General features: G+C 37.5%; 2 protein-coding genes across 4 annotated transcripts in view; one reads left to right on the top strand and one right to left on the bottom strand.

Moving 5' to 3' along the window:
• Nucleotides 1-919: 919 nt before the first annotated feature.
• Erh (ERH mRNA splicing and mitosis factor) lies at nucleotides 920-17,173 on the bottom strand. The gene is made up of 4 exons (XM_076848306.1): nucleotides 17,097-17,173; nucleotides 14,483-14,570; nucleotides 8,723-8,843; nucleotides 920-1,437 (listed from the first exon to the last, which is right to left on the bottom strand). The coding sequence occupies exons 1-4, from the start codon at nucleotides 17,097-17,099 to the stop codon at nucleotides 1,335-1,337; spliced, it is 315 nt and encodes a 104-aa protein (XP_076704421.1). The 5' UTR covers nucleotides 17,100-17,173; the 3' UTR covers nucleotides 920-1,334.
• A 110-nt stretch (nucleotides 17,174-17,283) lies between these two features.
• The window catches only part of Slc39a9 (solute carrier family 39 member 9), a 62,535-nt gene continuing 58,326 nt past the window's right edge, over nucleotides 17,284-21,492 (top strand). For all 3 annotated transcript variants that reach the window (XM_076850317.2, XM_076850319.2, XM_076850315.2), the window contains exon 1: nucleotides 17,284-18,322. In XM_076850317.2, the coding sequence (XP_076706432.2) occupies nucleotides 18,227-18,322 (96 nt within the window). In that variant the 5' untranslated portion in view covers nucleotides 17,284-18,226. The remainder of the gene's footprint in view (nucleotides 18,323-21,492) is intronic.

The raw sequence follows: 21,492 nt of genomic DNA, 5'->3' as shown, positions 1-21,492 counted from the left end.
GCAGGCCAAGTGAAAAACACTACCATCTGACTTTTCTTTTTGCAGTGCTGGGAATCAAACTCTGGGCTTCATGCATTCCAGGGAAGACTCTCTACTGAGCCAAATTCCCAGCACTACTTTTTTCTCTGAGACTTCAGCTTTAAAATCTGACCGATTCACAGTGAAATTTTAATCCACTGCTATACCTTTGTCAGATACTCTAATTCTCCCCCAAATCTACCAATCTGAAGATTGTGTGTTAAGACACTAGCCACCTGGTACAGTGATAAAAGAATAAGGGAGCATCCATGTATTTGATGACTGGAAGTATAATATGGTAAGTCCAATTCACAACACGTCTCTACGTTAAAAGGAAGATCATTTTGTACTTTTCTGTGGGCCTTCTCTCGCCCATATGACTTCCATACAGAAGTGGATAAATGAATATTCAACTGCTGAAGGCTCTGACAAGGGCCCAAGGACCTCGCAGAAAGAGCACTTGGTCAAAGCCAAGGAGCTTATCTGGCTGCTGCAGCAGGCAAGCTGCTTTTTTCCAAAAAGTCTTTTACAGATGGTTGTGAACTTAAGGCAGTGTGAAAATTATATGCATTCAGTAGAGTGATGCTGGGTAATGGCACTGACACCTAGCTCCTAGTTGGCCACATGACCACAAGGGGAAAATACTATACTGCATTCCTCTCTGTAGGAATATCGAAGACATTTGGTCTTAGAATATTTTCAACTTACAATGGGATTATGTCCTGATAAACTCATTATTAAGAGCTTATTTCACATAAACCACAGCAAAATGTTTTCAGCACGTAAACTTGCCTCAAATTCTTTTGTGTTGTGGCCTACTAGTTTTAAAATTGATAATGTTTTACAAGATAATCCAGTGTTCTGAAGTAAAAAAATAAACAAAAAAAATCACTCAGTGAGAAACCATAACTAAAGAACATTTATTTATTTTTCACTAAGACTTTATCTTGAGGACATAACTAAACTGTGTCAACCACCCCCCACCCGATCTTAAAGGGTTAGTACAGTGAATGTTATAAAGCAGATATGAATAGTTCGAAGGACTGGAACCAACATAAACTGACAAAGAGCAACTGCAACCTAAATCATAAAAATGTTTAAGTAAAAAAAAAAAAAGGAAGAAAGAAAAAGGGGGCAACTGGGGTTTCAGATTGAAAAGATCCTCAAAGACCCTCACATTTCATCTAATACATTCAATCTTGGCTAGAGTGTAACAAAATGGAAACAGGATTACTATAATACAAAACTTTCACTACAGCACGCTGTACACACCTGTGTTCCAAGCCCACCCCAGCCCCCTAATGCTTCCAGCTCAATTATTTCCCGGCCTGTTGAGCCTGCCGACGAAGGAGCACGTAGATCTTCTCTTTGATCCAGTCTTTGTTATAAGGCTGGTATGTCTGGGTATCAGCTCGGTAACTGAGGAACAGAAAGGTCATAAGCAAAGTTACAGTGGTCAATTACTGTCACGTGTTTAAACCTCAAATTATAACTGTCCCATGATGGCAACGATGTGCACACTCCTGTACATGATCTCAATGAAAAAGCTGCTTATACAGCTGCTAATTTTTAACCAATATGAACTTCAGATCACCTAGTATAATCTTATTGTGGGAAAAGAAATCAAGGCCCAGAGCTCTTAAGTTAAATGTTCAATATGTCACATACCTACTTCTCAGCAGAAGGTTTTCAGAGCCCACAGTACACTTAATAGCCAATCACTTAAGGTTACCGTGACAAGATTGGAAAAAAATAAATTTTCCATCTGACCATGTATTCTTTCTCCCACACAGTTTCTATTTTTACAGTTCCTTTGGTGATTAAAAAACAAAACTAAACACTAGTATAAATTTGATAAATTTTTTTATAAATTTTAGATTTGATAAATTTACTTTTGAATTCACTAAGGAATCTTAATCATACTGGAAAAGAGTTCCTGCTGATTTTTTATATATGATTTTATTTTTTAAATAGTGCTAGGGATTGAACAGGGCCTCGGGTGTATATCAAATAAGCACTCTACCACTGAGCTACATCTCCAGGCCTCTCCTGCAAAAGTAGTAAGACAAGTAATCTTATAACCTATATTTTGGCTAGGTCTGGGTATGCTGGTGCACACCTATAATTCCAGCTACCTGGGAAGCAAGGGAATCCCAAGTTCAAAGCCGGCCAGGGTAACTTAAACTTAGCAAGACCCTGCCTCAAAAAAACATAAAAGGGCTGGGGATGTAGTTCAGGTCAAGTTTCTCTGGGCTCTAACCCCAGTGCTACAAGTAAATAAATACTGTAAGAGGCCTGTAGAGGAGAATTATCAGAACACATAGCAATCTCCAAAACCTCTCTTAGCAGAAGAGAAGGGTGAAGGTGTAAAGAGTAACACTAGCAATAAAACTTCCATTGGTTTTCAGAGCCCACAGTACACTTTATAGCCAATCACTTAAGTTTATTATGCTAAAACTTGGAAAAAGAAACTTTCCAGCTGACCTACAACTGAAATCTAGCTGTTAAGAATACATTCTTTTTGGAGTCCCCCATCTACAGTTACAGTATAAAAAAGCAATAAGCCACCAGAGATTACACAAATACAGTGTTTCAAAGCTGTGTGCACCACCTGGTGGGAATGCCACACAGCATCCCAGAAAGATCAGAGCCCTGGTTTACCCTCAGGGGTTCACTTAGTTTGCCCAAGAAGATACCTTAGAAAAACAAAGTATCTGATTTATCAGTTATATCTCATTTTAGCCATTTAAAAAGTCTTCATTTTTAAAAATTTCTCAGCAAAAAATTATACCAGTAAGTACTTAAGACTTTACCAAATACTAGCTACTGTTTTAAATGTGTATTCCTTTTTGTAACCCTATACAATTATGATTACTTTTTTATAAGTAAGTGATCATAGGCTCAAAGAAGTGAAGCAACTTAATAGCTAAGTGATACTGGACAAGTAAGAGCTTATACGCTCCTAACATCACAGTCCTCACTGTTAACTACCCACTAAGCTAGAAACCTGTATACCAATTTTTGGTAAGGGAAACAAATTCCAAAGTAGGAATGCTTTATATAATGACCATCACATTTTTTCCTCTGGTAAGGCCAGAACTGGTTTATTTAAAAAATGCAAAAGTTTTCCAATTTGTAAAAATTATTAACCAAATATTCTACTAAGCATCCTTGTTTCAGTGAGAAACACTCTAAAAAGTAAGATAATTCTTGGCTGGGTTTGTGGCTCAGTGGTAGAGTGCTCGCCAGCATGTGCAAGGCTCTGGGTTCAATCCTCAGCACCACATGAAAATAAAATAAAGATATCGTGTCCAACTACAACTAAAAAAAAAAGAAAGAAAGAAAATAAAGCACTTGCCTCACATGTGTGAGGAACTGGGTTCGAACCTCAGCACCACATAAAAATTAAAAAAAGATAATTCTTAGAACTTTCATACCTGGATGGGAGAGAGAGAGACCATTCCATCCCACAAAATCATTCCTGCAAGCTATTTTCCAGCTCATGAAATAATAATAATGCCTTCTTTATGGAAGGCTGTAAGGTGATGGCTTTTAACTAGCATTTGAAAGTGTGACAATTGAATGTTAAGTATATTAAAAAAATTCTTAGCTATTGGTACAAATCAATCTTTCAGCCCATTGTTTTGGTAAATGCATGTAGGCATTTATCATAACAATCTGAGGGTCTGAACCAAGAAATAAATCAGCACTGTCTCTGCTGATATGAGGTTGCCTTCCTGATTAGGAGTACCTTCTCATTACAACAGTTGTGGAAGAAAATATCACAAACAAGGAAATCTTGTACATTCAAAAGGCTATTATTTTCATCTTAAAACATAGGTGAGAAAACTGAAACAAGTTCGACAAATTCTCTGTCTAAATTTTTATTAATACAGTTTGCCCTGGGTTTCATCAAGTTATACATTCCATTTTTTTGCTATACTGTTTTTTAGTTTATTTTTTTTTCCGTTGTGATGTTGATGATTCAACCTGGTTCTGGCTTGCTAGGCAAGTGTTCTACCACTGAGCTGAACCCTGAGCCTTATACTGCTTTAAAAAAGAGGTTTTGGGGAAAAGGATTTTAAAAAGTCGTGGGTTAGGATGAGGTAGGAGGACTGAAAGTTCAAGGACAGCCTGGGCAACTTAAGAGAGACCCTCTCTTAAAATAAAGGGCTGGGAATGTAGCTCAGTGTAAAGTATGCTCATAAGAAGTATCACAACAGTATGTGACCTCTTTGGAAATACTTTCTCTAGAATATTCAAATAACAAATGAGACACAACCTAAGTCATGTGGGAAAAATAATTCTAAATCCTAAATTCAATTTTCAACATTAGAAACAGAAACACAATTTAACCTACAATTTATAGTTTTTCAAAGAGACAATTAAAAACTACAGATTACCATTTATCTCTCTCATATCTGAATTACATGAGCTGGAAAGAATTATCTAGGTAATACTATCTTAGCAAGCAAGATACATTTAAAAGCACAAAGTTATATCCTATCATGAAGTAACATACTTGCAGAATGTCCCTTATAATCAGTGTTTTACTTTGTGTGCTTTTTGTGTTGCCAAAAACCCGAAACATTTTTAACAGCACAACTTATCATTATGGAGATTGAAATCCACAAATTCATAAATTTGTGGCAAATTTTACAGAACATTCTTGTAATAAAATTTGTCCTGGCTTCATCAGTCCAGTTAACATGGGGTTCTTGCTGTATATCTGATGTGGCTGTGTTAAGCAAGCAACTGGGGCCTCATAAGTTGTCTTGTGAAGTACATTTATATAAATTTTACAAATGAGCTGGCATGGTGGCTTGTGCCAATAATCCCAGCAAGTAGAGAGTCTGAAACAGGAAGATCCTGAGTTTAAGGCCAGCCTCATCAATTTAGCAAGGCCCTAGTAACTCAGTGAGACCTTGTCTCAAAAAAAAAAAAAAAAGGGGGGGGGGGCTGGGGATGTGGGTCAGTAGTTAAATGCCCCTGGGTTCAACTCCCAGTACCAATAAACAAATTTTACAAATGAGCAAATTGAAGTTTAGCAATACTGAGTTAACCGGCTCAAGAGAGTTGAAAATGGTGAGAAAATTCCAACTCAGAAACTCCTGTTAGTTCTTAACCACAGTCCCTCCCAAGGTGAGTAAAACAATCTTTCCTTAGCTTTAAGTTACTTCCCATTTACGGGTAATGAGATAACCGATGTCTAAGTGATGTTTTAAAAAATCATGAAGATTACCATTCATTTGTATATGAACTCTATTAAAGCCTTAAGTTCCAAATGAAACATCTAGTCAGTTTTAAATTCCAAATGTAAAAACTTCTCAACGCCAATACACTTGGGACAAATATAAATCTCCAACTTGATCAGATAAATAATTAAGATTTCTAATATAAGATCCTCCAAAATTTAGCATAAAATGTCAGATTCTTTCACTTTTTAAAAAATATGTATTTTTTTTAGTTACAGGTGGACATTATATCTTTATTTTATTTTTATGTGAGGCTGAGGATCGAACCCGGTGTCTCACACATGCTAGGCAAGTGTTCTTCCACTGAGCCACAACCCCAGCCCCTCTTTCACCTTTGTTTAGAGAATATAATTCTGTAACATTAAAAAAGGGGGAGGGGGAGGAAAATTACAAACCATTTCAACAAATTATGCTTCAAATCATATTATATGGGTGACATGCATTTTTTTTTTTTTTAGGTTTTAGAGTTGGACACAATACTTTTATTTATTTTTATGTGGTGCTGAACCTAGCGCCTTGCACATGCTAGGCGAGCGCTCTACCGCTGAGCAACAACCCCAGCCCAGTGACATGCATTTTTACAACCAATATTCACTTAGTGCAGTGTGTCAGATACTATTCTAGACATTGGAGATAAAATAGTGAACAAAAACATAGCTGCTTCTTAAATTCTAGACAGTAAAAACACGTTATTGGTGATTTTATGTCTAGTAGATGATTCTGCTGACACCTACACCCCTCAATGCCAACGTCTTTTCCAATATAATTTCCAAACATCTTGTCTCCCTGCTCCTCCTCGGCCAGATCCAGCAGACCTTGTCATTATCTATCACCCAATTTTGAGCATCTCATTTGTTTTCTTTGACTCCAGGGAACCTACAATTAAATTGATTCTATCTGTCTCCAGTGCCCCTACCTCCAATTTAATTTTATGGTCACTGATCCCTTATTGTTTCCTTGCACACATCTCCAATCTTTAGCAAAATGTTGACTGACCACGACCTATTCCTTACCTGTAGCCATCCAGGAGTGACTAGAAGAAAGCCCATGATGATAACAGATTTTACTTTAAATGCATTATCAGGTACCAAAGAGGATACTTAGTTTTTCCCGGAAACCAAGCAACCCTTAATACCTTTGTCCTCTTAGATGATTTTTTACTTCTCCATAAACCTACAACACTTTCTCCTCCACCTGACTTCAGTGTTCTTGCTTCCTATTTTCCTGAAACAGCTGAAGCAATCAGAAAATAATTTCCCCAATCTTCCACCCATACCACCTACCTTCCCCTCTTTACTACTAATGCACTGTCCAAGATTCTAATGCCATCAATTCCTCCCTCTATTAAATCATCCCACTAGCCTGCAAACTTCCCACTATTTTTCACCTCTTCAAAAACACCCATAAAAGGCTATTTGCTCCTGCAGTTATTAGATACATCTCAATTTCTTTGATGCATTGATTAAAACATTGGTTTTGTATCAGTTGCCTACAATGCCTCTGTTCTCACACCTCTAAAATAACTGAAATCTGTAAATAAAAACTTTGTCACTCTACCAAAACTGCTTTGGAAGTCACCAAAGACATTCTCAGTGCCACTCCAGGGATCACTTCTCAGATCCCATTTGTTGGACTATCAATAACATGAAACACTTCTGTACTGGCTCCTAGAATATCATTGCTCCCGGGACCTCTAATCTACTCTACACTCCTCTGTACCCTTATAGGCTTTTATATAAGTTTCAAACACATCAGGGCAGGGCACACTCTTGTCTCAGAATTCTTACAACTAGCTGTCCCCTTCCCCTCTGTCTAGTACACTTATTTTTTTCTCTGTAGATATCAGGATGGCTTATTTTCTCATCCAAGTCTATAATCAAACATCACCATTTTAGTGAACCACTTTCTAGCTACTGCAAGTAAAAATCCAAGGGCTGGGATGTAGCTCAGTATGGAGTGCTTGCTTAACATATGTGAGGTCCTGGGTTCCATCCCTAGCACAAAACACAAAAAACTGCAACCTATCTACACAAGGCCCTCCTTGTCCCTAAGCACACAGTCAACCCTCCGTATCCACAGTTCTGCATTCTCAGATTTGAACAGCTTATGGAAAATATTGGCGGGATGGGCATCTGTACTGTCAATGTACAGACTTTTAAGTAACCTAGAGATGATTTAAAGTACATGGGAGGATGTACACAGGTTATATGCAAATAGCATACCATTATACAAAGGAACTTAAGAACCCTCAGATTTTTGATATCTGCAAGGGTAGAGAATCCTTAGAACCAATGTCCATAGATACTGAGGTGACTGTTGTTGTTGGGCTAACATTCAACAAATATTTATTAGAATAAGATCCATACATATTAATTTAAGATACATGTTAGACTATAATGATACCTATAGTTCTGTGGGCCTCATAGTTTCCTGAACTTATTTAGATATAAATTTCTTTTTTTTAATTTTTTTAATATTTATTTTTTAGTTTTCAGTGGACACAACATCTTTGTTTGTATGTGGTGCTGAGGATCGAACCTGGGCCGCGCGCATGCCAGGCGAGAGCGCTACCACTTGAGCCACATCCCCAGCCCTAGATATAAATTTCTTATTAACATATCTTAGACCAGAACTGGATCATATGAATGTTATGAGCAAGCAAAACTCCAAAATCCTAAGGAAATGCTTGTCTTCACCAAGAATTTCAGGGGAGACAGCATGGTGCAGCCAGATTCTAGGCTTGGCTGAATTAATGGTCCAGAAGTGCCTACAGATAGGTCCGTATGTTTTCAACACTGTTCCCTCATATTCTAACTTGGTGCCTGGCATATAGTAAGTATTCAAGCACCTGATGACTGAATGTCATCCTAAAGTGCTTCTATTTTTCTCTGTAAAATGAGCTGTATTTATTGTGAGAAGATTGAGTCAATCTTTAACACTTTATGCTTCTTAGTAGTAGTGATAATCAGATTATAAATACAAAACATTTATTGTTATAAGAAAACCCTCATTCTAATAAAAATATTGTGTAAATAAAATATTTACACAAAGCAGGATTAAAATTAAACTTCAATTCTATATATATTTAAGTTTTAAAAAGAACAATCTTAGTTTTAATTCAAAGCCAACTACTTTAGGATAAAGACTGGAAGATTCGGGGGCCTAAGAAAAAGATTAGGTATATATAAAAAAAAAAGGATATGAAATTTATTAATTACAAGCCTCTCTGCATAGTAACTGTATCAATAGCAAAGTTTAAGATATCCTGCACCTTTGGCATTATGTTATCAACTTAATTTATGATCTATATATGTAAGTAAAATATTAACTAGCATAAAGTATGCAAAATGCAAATACCAATATCAGACACAATGAACTCCCAATATCATAAATCACCTCAGATACACAATAGAAAAGTGCAAGTTAAAGATAAGGTGGCTAGTACTCACACAAGACAGCTGAGGTCTGCCAGATCATCGATGAAATCAAACAACTGACTTATATCATATGTGATAGAGGGGCTGTTGGGATTCATTCTCTTCAGATGTTCTTCATACATTTTACAAACTCCTGAAAGAGGAGGGAAAAAGAACTTACAACTGCATAAGCCTGTATGAGTAGTTCTTTATGTTGATATCATATTTATTTTAGTAAAATTGGGCTGGGAAAAGAACTGTAGCTTGATCATTTTAATTACTGCCACTAGCAACTTTACAAATTCATTAGAATGTTGGTAGCCATTTTGTGCCTTAATAATAAAATGATTACTTCAAACCATTGGAGCTAAATGTGCTTTTAAAGGTTTGTCATCTGATGGTTCAAAAAAATTATAACCAAGGGCTGAGGATATAGCTCACTGGTAGAGCACTTGCCTAGCATACATGGGTTTGATCTCTAGCACACACACACACAAGGATAATACTGTGGTTCGTTAAGTCAGATTTTTCAATAAATCTTCCAAAAACTACAAAGTATGTAAAGAAAAACACCACACTTTGGAATAATGGTGACAAATGAATAGTTTGCCTTTGGATTTTGATGCAACAACAATAACAACAAAAATATCAATAAAAATTGGCAATAGGTCTATCTTAAGGGTTTTTTTTTTTTTTTTTTTTGGTACTAAGGATTAAAGTCCAGGGTACTCAACCACTAAGCCACTGAGCTATATATCCCCAGCCCCTTTTATTTTTGAGACAGGATCTCACTAAGTTGTTGAGGCTGGTCTTAAACTTGTGATCCTACTGTCTTAGCCTCCAGAGTCACTAGGATCACAGGCATGTGACACCACACCCAGCTTGAAGCTTATCTTTTTTATTTTTTAATGTTTATTTTTTAGTTTTTTAGGTGAACACAATGTCTTTATTTTATTTTTATGTGGTACTGAGGATCGAACCCAGTGCCTCATGCATGCTAGGCGAGCACGCTACCATTTGAGCCACATCCCAAGCCCCCAAAGCTTATCTTAATATGGTACTTAAGATCCTGAATCCTAGATTCCAACAGACCTGAATTCCAGCTCTACCTTTAGTAATTATAAAATCCTGGGCAAATGACCCTACCAGTAAGCCTTTCCTATCAAAGGGAGATAACAATAGTACCTCTTCATATGATTGTGAGGATTAGGTGAAATAATGAAATAATAAAGCATTAGCACATGTAATACACTTCTCTACTCAAATATAATAAAGGTACTAAAATAAGCAAAGTCACATCACTAACAATTGTCTACAGAGCACATTATCTGAAAAGGATATAAAACCAATAAAATAAACTCATTGTTCACTTTAAAAAGACATTGATTCATAGCTACCATTATGCTTAATGGTGAAAGACTGGATGCTTTTCTGCATAGATTAGGAAGAAGACTGAAATATCTACTCTCACCACTTGCATTCAACACTGTACTACATATTCTAGCAAGGGTGATTGGGCAAGAAAGAAAACAGACATTTATACCTGCAAGAGAAGAAGTACAACTTTCTCTGTTGTGCAGAACATCCTAAGGAAACCACCAAAAATGTAACAGAACTAATGAATGAGTAGAGCAAACTTGCAGGATGTAAGATCAACATATGAAAATCAACTGAATTTCTAGACCTAACAATAAACCAACATAAAATGAAATTTTAAAAAAAACCCACTCCATTTACAATGGTATAAAAAAGAATAAAGTTCTTGGGAGCAAATTTAATAAAAAAGAAGCACAAGACTTGTACACTGAAAACTAAAAATGTCATTGAAAGTAAAGACCTAAATATATGAAAAGGAATCCAAGTTCACGGATTGAAGATTTAATATGATGTGCAGTGGACACACCTGCTTTTCATTCCAGCTATTGGGGAGGTGAAGACAGGAAGATTTCAAGTTTGAGGCTAGCCTGGGAAACTTAGTGAGACTCTGGCTCACAATCAAATTAAAAAAAAAAAAAAAAAAAAAAAAAAAAGTTCAGTGGTAAGAGTGCTCACTTAGCATACATGAGCCCGAGGGGGTTCAATCCTTAGTACTGCAAAAAGAAAAAAAGAGAGATGGTAATACTCCCTCCAAATGATCTATGTATTCAATGCAATATCTACACTGAGCTGGAAATAATTTGAAATAATGAAATAATAAATGGACAAGTTGATCCTAAATTTGACATGGATATTCAAGAGATCCAGGATAACCAAACTATTTCAAAAAAAGAACAAAGTTCTGATTTAAAACTTACAAAGTTATTGTAATTGAGAGAGTGATACTAGCATAGGGACAAGCACATACATCAGTGTAACAGAAATGAATCCAGAAACAAACCTTCACATTTATAGCCAATTGCTTTTCATTAACAGTGTCTAGAGGGCTGGGGTTGTAGCTTGGTGGTAGAGTGCTTGCCTCACATATGTGAGCCCCTGGGTTCAATCCTCAGCACCACATAAAAATAAATAAAAAAATAAAGATATTGTGTCCATCTACAACTTAAAAAAAAAAAAAAAAAAAAACAACAGTGCCTGGAAAACTCAACAAAGAATTAATGATCTTCAACAAATGGTGCTAACACAATTGAATAGTCTCGTGCAAAAAAATGAAGCTGGGTCCATTCCTCACACTATAAATAAATAATCATTCAAAATGGACCAGAGACCTAAAAGTAATTGGTAAAATGATAGAAAGTCTTAGAAATCTGGGCTTCGTGGCACACACCAGCAGCTTGGGAGTGTAAGGCAGGATTCCAAGTTCAAAGCCAGCTTCAGCAGGATGGCAAGGCCCTAAGCAACTGAGCAAGACTTTGTCTCAAAATAAAACTTTTTATTTTTAAATGGGCTGGGGATGTCGCTCAGTGGTTTTCTTGGTGTTCCTGGGTTCAACCCAAGCACACACACACACAAAAAAAAAAGTCTGGGAAAAAAACATGAATATTTGATTAGACCAATGGTTTCTTAGATGACAAATCATAAGCAATGAAAGAAAAATCACATAAACTGGACTTCATGAAAATTAATATTCAAGTTGCAAAGGACACTATTCAAGAAACAAAGATGACCAAAAAAAAAATCACATTATGTGGTAAAGGACTTGTATCCAAAATACATCAAGAACTTCTAAAACTCAGCAATATGCTCAATAAAAAAGTGAACTGATGATCTGAACAAAGAGCTCACCAAAGAAACAGATGGCAAATAAGTGTATAAAAAAAAGGTCCAACATCATGTATCACTCACTGATCACCTCCACACACTTATTAGATTTGCTTAAACCTGAAGTAATGACACCACCAAACACTGGCAAGGATGCAGAGTGAAAGGAGTGCTCATTCATTTCTGGTGGGGACATGAAATGGTATAGCCACTTCTATAGACAGTTTGGCAGTTTCTTACTAAGTCAAACATAGTCTTAACCATATGATTCAATAATCACACTACTAGGTTTTTACCCAAATGAGTTGAAAATGCACATCCATAAAAAAACTCATGTGGCTTTAATAATAATTGCCCCAAAAGAAGCAACAAAGGTGTTCTTTAATAGGTACATAGATAACCAAACGGTGATACATTAATACAATGGAATATTATTCAATAAAAAAAAGAGCTAAAACACATGAAAAAACACAGGTGAAAGAAGCTAATCAGAAAATGCTACATACTATGTAATTCCAACGTGACATTTTGGAAATGGCAAAACCAGAGATAGTAAAGTAGAGGTGGTGATTGCTAGCGGTTTGGAGGAGGAACGTATAGGTAGGACACCGTATTTTCAGGATAGTGAAACTATTCTGTATGATAGAATAATGGTAGATACATGTCTTATACATACATTAAAGTCTATAAATGTTCAAAACAAAAAGTGAACCTTAAAGTATAACTGTGAACTTTAATTAACATCAATATTGCTTCATCAAGTGAAACAAATGTATCACACTAATACAAAATGTAGTATTAAGGAAAACTGGGAGGGGACAGGGAAAGAAAGGTCTGTTGGGACTCTACTTTTCAATCTTTTTATTTAATATTTTTGGTGGTGCTGGGGATTGAACCCAGGGCCTTATGCATGCAAGGCAAGCACTCTACCAACTGACCTATATCCTTAGCTGTTCAGTCTTTAAAAAAAAAATAAACCTAAAGCTGCTCTAAAAAAGTCTTCATTTTTTAAAAAAATTTTTTTTGGGGGGAGTAAAAGTTCTGCTTTACAGGGAAATATTAAGTAACATAACAAAGAAAATTATCATTTGACAATCACCATGTAAGAACTGATTCAGTAATTTTGCTTTAACATTTTTAACTTTTTTTTTTTAAACAGCTCTGGGAGCAGGGCGCAATGATGCATGCCTGTAATCTCAGTGGTTCAAGAGGAGAATCCCGACAGGAAATTCCCAAGTTCAAAGTCAGCTTGATCAAAAGCAAGGTGCTAAACAACTTGGTGAGAATTTGTCTCTAAGTAAAATATAAAATAGGGCCGGGGACATGGCTTAGTGGTTGAGTGCCTCTGAGATCAATCACTGGTACCAGGCCCCCTCATCTCATCAAAAAAAAAGAAAAAGAAAACAGCACTGGGGATAGAGCCTAGGGTCTCATGCATGCTAGTTCAGTGCTTTATCACTGATATCACTGAACTACACACCAGGATCCTCATTTTTTAACTTTTTAAAATGGAAAATATAGCACCATTTCTAATTTTAAAAAAAGGAAAAAAAAAGGAGCTATTCAGTCATGACAAGACATAGAAGAACCTCAAATGCATATTGTTAAATGAAAGAAGCCAGCACAAGAAGGCTACATGTGATAATAATTTAAACCATTAAGTACAGTCAGCACTTCATGTACATAGATTTGGCATCCATGCATTCAAGTATGAATTAAATACATATGAAGAAAGAAACTACATTTGTACTGAACATACAATTTTCATGTCATTATTCTCTAAACAATAAAGTAGAACAACTGTTTACATTGAATTTATACTATATTAAGTATTGTAAATGACTTAGATAAAGTGTGCAGGAGGGTTTATGTAGGTTATATGCAAATACCACATCATTTTATATAAAGGATTTGAACATCTGCAGATTTTGGTATCTGTGAGGAGGTCCTAGAACCAATCATTCAAAGACAATGAAGAATGCCAAAATACGACATTCTAGAAAAGGCAAAACTATAGAGACAGTAATAAGATCACTGGTTGTCAGGGGTCTGGAGGGTGTGGCAGGAAGAACAAACAGGCTGAACACAAATAATTTTTAGGGCTGTCAAAGTATTTTGTATGATTCTCTAATGATAAATTCATGACTTCATGAATTTGGCAAAATCCATAAAACTGTAGTATGCAAAGAATAAACCCCAATGTAAAATATGGACTTTAGCTAGCTTTTTAGAAGATATCTGATTCCTAGTAGCTTTTTTTCAGTTATACTCATTGTTGGTTTTACATGGCAGATTTTAAGTCTAAACCAGTTAGACTTTCCACATACTCCAATGTGGGGGGTGGGATATCAGAGATTAAACTCAGGGGTACTTGCCAACTGAGTCACATCACCAGCCCTGTTTTGTATATTAATTTAGAGACGGGGTCTCACAGAGTTAATCGGTGCCTTGCTTTTGCTGAGGCTGGCTTTGAACTCATGATCCTCCTGCCTTAGCCTCCTGAGCCACTGTGATTACAATTGTGAGCATTAAAGCATATCAGGGCAGGAAAAAAAACCTCAAAGATTTCTACTCCTTGATTAGTGTTAAACTTACCTTCCATGCATTCATTCACAGATTCATAGTCAGCATAAGTTCTGCCTTCTGGCCTCTTGGTTGGCTGTACCAGCAGAATGGTATGAGACTACAAGGGAAAAAGGAATTTCAATGTAAGTTTCAGACTTATATTTGAGAAATTCACATTATGACATAAATTCCCATTTATGCCACAATACATGTCAGTTATTAAAATGTAATTGATCAGGTTGTTCATCTTACAATATTTAGGGCTTGGCCCAAGCGTGATATTAACAGCTGTATTCACCTCTCTCCTGTAAAGTCTCCCGGGTCCTAATGACTCTTTCTCAAAGGTGGAGTTCACTTATTGGCTGCAGGTACTCAGCAAAAGTTCCTTTGTACTGCCTTTTCTTTCCAACTAAATTATAAACCTACAAAGGTTTTCTGTCTCCACTGATCACTTTTTATCTCCAGCCCTATTAAGTTCCCAATTAAAAACTTGGATAAAGAGAAAAATCATTGCAAGCACTGTATCACCAATGTTCTTTTTCCAACTTTAGCACAATGGTAGAATCATATTTTATACAGGGGTTACAGTCTAACATCAAGACATAAGATAAAACTGGCTGTAAAAAATTAGTATTGCCCTAAAAAAATCCATTAAACTATTCACCTGGTAGATGACTACCCTTCAGGAGCTATCTTATAGCAAAATCAATTATTTTTAAACACTGGATTCATGAAATTGTTAGACTGATTTAAAACAGTAAGAAATAAGAATATGCCTGAAGAAGAGCAGATAGATTTATGGCTTCCCTCTCAAGCTTACTGGGGAGCATGTTTCTGTTGGTGGGTCAATTTCAGGGTTTCTCATTCTCTATTACATTTTGGGAGAGATGATTCTCTGGGCAGTGTAGGATGTTTAGCATCATCCCTGGCCCATACCCACTAGATTCCACATTTTCCTCCCAAAGTTGTGAAAACCAAAAATGTTTCTAGATATTACCAAATGTCCTGGAGTTTGGGAGAATCTTGCTCAGTTGAGAATCACTACTCTATTGAAATTATCCCCTTGCCACCCCCTCTTTTTTTTGCCATGCATGCAGGGATGATTAATTAAATACTAACATAAAGCTCTGGGTTCACTTGCCTAGTGTGTGAGTGGGGGTGGGGGGCAATTTCTGTATCATTTGCCATACTATTGCACTCTGCAACAGGGCTTGGGTTATACACTAGCTATAAAATTGCTATTATATTCACTTTGTTCTAGTTCTAATACAAATTACAGACTAGTTTATTTCAAAGAATAACATACAGAAATAGTTATATTATACATTGCTTTTCTTATCTAGTCTTAAAAATCAACCAGAGGGCAAAGTTTATATCCCCCCCCCAAAAAGGATTAAAAACTACTAGAATGAAATGTGATTATATTTTAAAAGTCATGCAAAATTTCCTTAATAAAAACCTTATTCTGATTGCCAAACAACAGTGACTCATTCTGATGAATAGTTAACCTGGCTTTGAAAAGCAAAGTCCCACACATATGAACCCGAAATAGAGTCATTCTGTTATTGCAGAATTATTACAATACATAGTTTGCTAATTAGTTTCAAACGCTCTCCCCAAACTTAAAACAAAAAAGAGAAACAAACTGAAGCTATCACTGACAATTGTCTATTGAAAATGGATTGATATTTGTTGCTGTCACTTTCTCAGAATTTAAATATTTTAATACAATACCAAATAGTGATTTACAAGTAGAGAAAGAAGGAAACTCAGGTAGATGGCTTAGGCAAGGTCACATGGCTAGTTATGGCAAAATGGGAACTAAAACCTGGCCTTCAATTTTCAGTCCTCCTTAGAAGACTACATTGGGTCAAACAAATGAAGCAGCTCAGAAAGTATAACCTGGAAAAGTTAGCTTGTTAACAATAACTTCAACAACCAGAAAAAGAAAGAGTAAATGTAGAAAAACCCTGCGTCCCTGTAATCCCTGTTGCCATCTCCCTTTTGATTTAAAAGCAAAACAAATGAAAAAAATCCAACCACTTCGCTATCACCCTAATCAGATTCTAAAAGGCCTGGACTCCGAGCTGAGCCTATCTTTTCAGAAGAGTACAAGGGTAAGAATGGGGATTGAGGTTGATTGAAACGCTAAATGATGCACCCACAGATCTTAGAAAACACAAATACAATAGGGTATGGCTGAAGAAGCACACTACAAAGCAAATATGACTCGGCCTGGCCAACATGCGGGGTACAGTAAACTGACAAATCTGTCAGTTTCGGAAACATCCCCTAGGCCATTGTTCCTACAGTAAGCTTGACTATTTGGAGGCAAAAAGCACCATCACCACGCCTTCCTCCACCAACTAGCATTCGGGAGAGAGCGCGTTCTTAGACCCAGGGCACGCTTTGATCCAAAAAACAGGAGGGCGCGCGACGGCAGGGCGGACCCGGGTCCGGGGCCTAAAGCCAGGCCCGGCGTCTCCACGGCGGGAAGAGGAAGAAGGGTCGACCCGCGAACTGCAGGGGCCGGGAGCAGCACGCTGGCGAAAGATGGTTGCGGGTGGGAAGGCCAGGAAGATGTACGGGGAAGAGGTTGCCCCGAAGGCTGAGGGATTCGGGTAGCCGCTGAGGCCTTTCTCACCATCGCGCCAAACTCTTCTTTGCTGCAGCCGCTGACGATACTGCCGCCGAACACGAGCTCAGCCACAACGCCGCCAACAGCCAATCCCCGCGAGAGGAGCCGCAGGAAGTCGTCGGAAGCGCGACGCAAAAAAGCCTTTTGGACCATAGAGGTGTACTCATTTCCGGCAGCTAGAGGAGATACTGACTCGGCTACAGCCATCTTTTATAAGGGCGATGAACTATGTAAAGGAAAGTTTCGGAGCTTTGAAAAGAAGTTTTTCTTTCGTTATGCTGTCTCCCGTACTCTATGCTTTAAACATACGGGTAAAGTGATCACCAGTTTAGACAGTAACAACAGAGATCTTTTATGAGCCCTACTTAAAAATGGTGGCAATATAAGTATACCGGGCTATAGATCGATTGTAACCCGGAAGTGGCCCCTAAGGAGGGGGCGGTGAGACAATCCGGAAGAGGGTGTAATGAAGAGGTGCCACTTGGCGGCCATGACCGCTGTAGTATCTGTGACTCCGGGTCAAGGCCCGGCGGAGCGGAGTACCATGGGCAGCATTGGGTATAGGGCAGAGACAGCTTTGTATCAGCTTTGTTGCTGAATCCCGAGGACCCAGCGTTTAAGACTTGCAAGACTCCTTTCCCGACTCTAGAATTGGAAGGGAGCTTGCTGGGACTGGTGGGCTGGTCCCAGTGCTGGTGGGGGGCGGATCACCAGCGGGGCCACCCTAGGGAAACAGGGGCGCTGAGGGAACGCACAGGTTCGCTTGGGTTTTCGACCTTTTCCTGCTGCTACTTAGGACGTTGTCTGTAGCGGGAGTGGGCCGTTGTGCCACCTTCATTCCGACGGTTGAAGAAATCGCTCTTTCGCACAAATTTCCCATATCGCTTAATCCACGAGAATCCAGGGACTGAGACCTAAGATTGCTCAAAGTTTTCTCCGGTGCTAGTGTCAACAAAAGGGGGCTGTTTATAAGAAAGTTGAAGAGAAAGAGGTGCCTCGTGAACACATCTGCTAGTGGGGAGGCCGAAAGAACTGGAAAGCCCACTTTGTTCTCTTGGAACCACCACACGTTAAGCACCTTTGAAGCCTCTGGAATTTTGAAGTCTGATATTGGTGGATGAATAAAAGAGGGCAGCATGGATGATTTCATCTCCATTAGTCTGCTGTCTTTGGCTATGTTGGTGGGATGTTACGTGGCTGGAATCATTCCCTTGGCTGTTAATTTCTCAGAGGTAAGAAAGTCTCAATTTTCTGCCAGTTTATCAGGATGCTAGGAAGCAGTGATAGTTGCAGAGGGAAGCTGCTTCCCTAGTTAATCTCAGAGCTAAAGGTCTTGTTGAGGAAGACTCATTGTGAAAGATACAGAGCATTCAATGGTAGGAACAAACCTCATATTCAGCATTAGAGTTCTTATTCGGGGGTGAGTGGGTATTCCACTGTAGACCTGGAGTATTCTGAATCCTCTGAAATTGCCTAAAATATTTGGGGCTCTGTGCAATTTCCTGGAGAGAGGATCTATCGCATTTCTGTTGATTCCTAGAGGTTTCATGAATCAAGGTGCCAGATTCTTATCAAGAAAACAAATGGAAAATATTATTTGTCCATAAGTTTAAATCAATGTGATAATTTCTCTTTTTGGGAAAATCATGCATACTTTTTTGATAATTTCTCTTTTTAGGAAACTCAAGCTAAGTCATTCTTTTATTTTCAGATGCTGTACTACAGTAAATATGAGAATAAAACTAAATTACGTTTTTGGCTTTTTTTTTTTTTTTTTGGTACTGAGGATTGAACACAGAGGTGCTTTACCACTGAGCTAGATCCCCAGCCTTTTTTATTTTGAGACAGGCTGTTACTGAGTTGCCTAGGGCCTTGTTAAGTTGCTGAGACTGGCTTTGAACTTTTGATCCTCCTGCTTCAACCTCCCAGTCACTGGGATTACACTGTGCCTGGCTTAAATTATATTATTCTTAACTCACATTTCCTTTCAAAGAAGAAGAGCATTAAAGTGAATGTTCTGAGTTTGTTTTCAAGTCTGCTTAGAAATGAACCTTTGTTAATGTTTTGCTATTTTGGTTAATTTGTTAGGTTATCATTTCTTAAATATTAATGGGGAAGGGTAGATGAAAGTGTTCAATGAAATGCAGATAGGTTCTTTAAGGTCGTTATAGAGAATTCAAAAAGTGAGTGTTCAAAGATTGAGGAAGAAAAACTTCAGAGGGAATGGGATTTAATGAATTTGTCCTGGAGATAAGCAGTAAAATAGGCTCTTGCCTCAATGACAATCTTGTTTATGCTTTTAAAGGAAAGGGAAGGTATAGATGAAGTATGAGGTAGGCCCTGAAGAAACCTAAAGAAGAAGAGGCATTGCTGGTGAAGAAAATTTTCTGTGGATAGAAAAAAAGGAAGGATGAAGGATTTAAAGTTTGAGAAAAGTAAAGCCCATAGCCAGAGGGAAAAGAGCCTTGAATTGTTACTGCTCCTTTTCTGTTTCCTTTTTTAATCTGTATTACTCAGTATCTAATGATAACACTACCCCTCATTATTCCTGTTACTTTGCTTCACTTAAACACACTGAGCAATTGATGAGGAAACCAACAAACGGGTTATGAAACTTGGACAAATTGATGAAGTATATTGGAATGAGGTTTATATGTTCTTTGTTTATATCTTTATGGCAGGTTCTTCTGACTCAGAGCAATTCTTAGTACTCTCCTATTCAGCGAAAGACCATAGGGCATGTACAAGTTAGCCTATGTACAAATCCAGCCCGCAGACTTTGTTAAATAGTAGAATGTTTAGTGTTGCTATTTTTTGCTTGTATTCTCTCAAGGCCGCAATTGGGCAGAACTGGGTTGCAGCTGATTGTCAGTCGTTAGTGGTCTATGAAGCCCACTTTACTCTCCTGGGTACCTGCCTGCCTAATACTTTATGAGCCTGCCATCTACCCTCTAATATTTAAAAAATCTTCTTTTAACTACATTAGAGTTGAGTTGACATTATTAGGTTTAGCATTTGTGAGATTTGGGTTGGTGTGCATATTTAAAGACTTACTGAGGTAACTTTTATGAAGAATATAATTAATAAGCAACTGGAAAACATTGTGTGAGTTGTTTTGTTCTTGAGTACTGGGATTGAACTCAGGGGCACTCAACCACTGAGCCTCATCCCCAGCCCTGTTTTGCATTTGATTTAGAGACAGGGTCTCACTGAGGTGCTTAGCACTTCACTTTTGCTGAGACTGGTTTTGAACTCACGATCCTCCTGCCTCAGCCTCATTAGCTGCTGGGATTACAGGCGTGTGCCACTGTGCCCTGCCTGGCTTTTTGTTGTTGTTGTGTTTTTGGTTTTTTTTTTTTTTTTTTTTGAGATGGTTATACATATTCCCCGGGTTGACGTCCAACCCCTTGGCTCAATTGATCCCTCTGCCTCAGTCTCCCAAGTAACTGGGACCACAGGTGTGCACCCTCATATCCTGCTAAAATCTTTTAAATTCTATACAATGCTTAGAATTTTTCCAATTGTAGTATTTTCTCAGACTTTTTTGAATGACCCTTGCAATATGCAATTACATGCTATTTTCTTTTTACTGAAAGGAAACGTCTACATGAGTGTTGTTGTTAACCAGGCCATTAATAAAAAATAGTAACCCACGGCATTCATGGCTTTCCAGATTGATAGTCACGTGGTCTTTTCAAGCTGTAGGACTTAAAACGCTATAAATCAGCATTCACAATATTTATTATTATGGAAAGAGCAAGCTTTTTGATCTGTTTAAATAAAAATAGAAGTTATATAGAACTTACTCAAAAATATTTTAAAATTCAAGCGGAGTTTTTCATCTCCTTGGAGCTAAACATTTTTTTTGTAGACAAGTTATGCTGCTATTGTTGATATGTCATAAAACCAACAAGATAATAAATTTGTAAAAAATAAGCTTCATTCATGGGGGAACTGGGAAGCACAGTTACTACCCTTAGGAAATAATTGGTTAAAAGACTAAATTGGTTAAAAGACTTCCCTTTTTAAGGCAGTCTAACTTTTTCTTAGGGTCCAGTGTTATTTATGAATAAGAGAAGAGGAGCAGGTAAACCTGCTTTATTTTATATTCACTGTCATTTGTATGAAAAGATAGGCCTTTTTTTGTTGTTCATGTTCTTAATCTTGCTTCTTGTTCAATACTTTCTTCAGAATTTCTCAGAGCCATAATAATGTTAGATGACCAGTCAAACTATCAATTATGGCAGGATTAGCATTTACAATTGAGTTAAAAATCAAGTAGTTTGAAGCTACTATAGCAGAGTCACAACAAGAGGTGTGTGTGACATAATTTCTCTTTCACTTTCTCCAACATGCCTCACCCCAAAACCACCTTACTTTTGTGACCTTCTTTGCTGTTGGA

Source organism: Callospermophilus lateralis, chromosome 3 (genome assembly GCF_048772815.1).
Source record: "Callospermophilus lateralis isolate mCalLat2 chromosome 3, mCalLat2.hap1, whole genome shotgun sequence".
NCBI classification, from domain to species: Eukaryota; Metazoa; Chordata; class Mammalia; order Rodentia; family Sciuridae; genus Callospermophilus; species Callospermophilus lateralis.
This window is presented reverse-complemented; position numbering and strand designations above follow the sequence as displayed.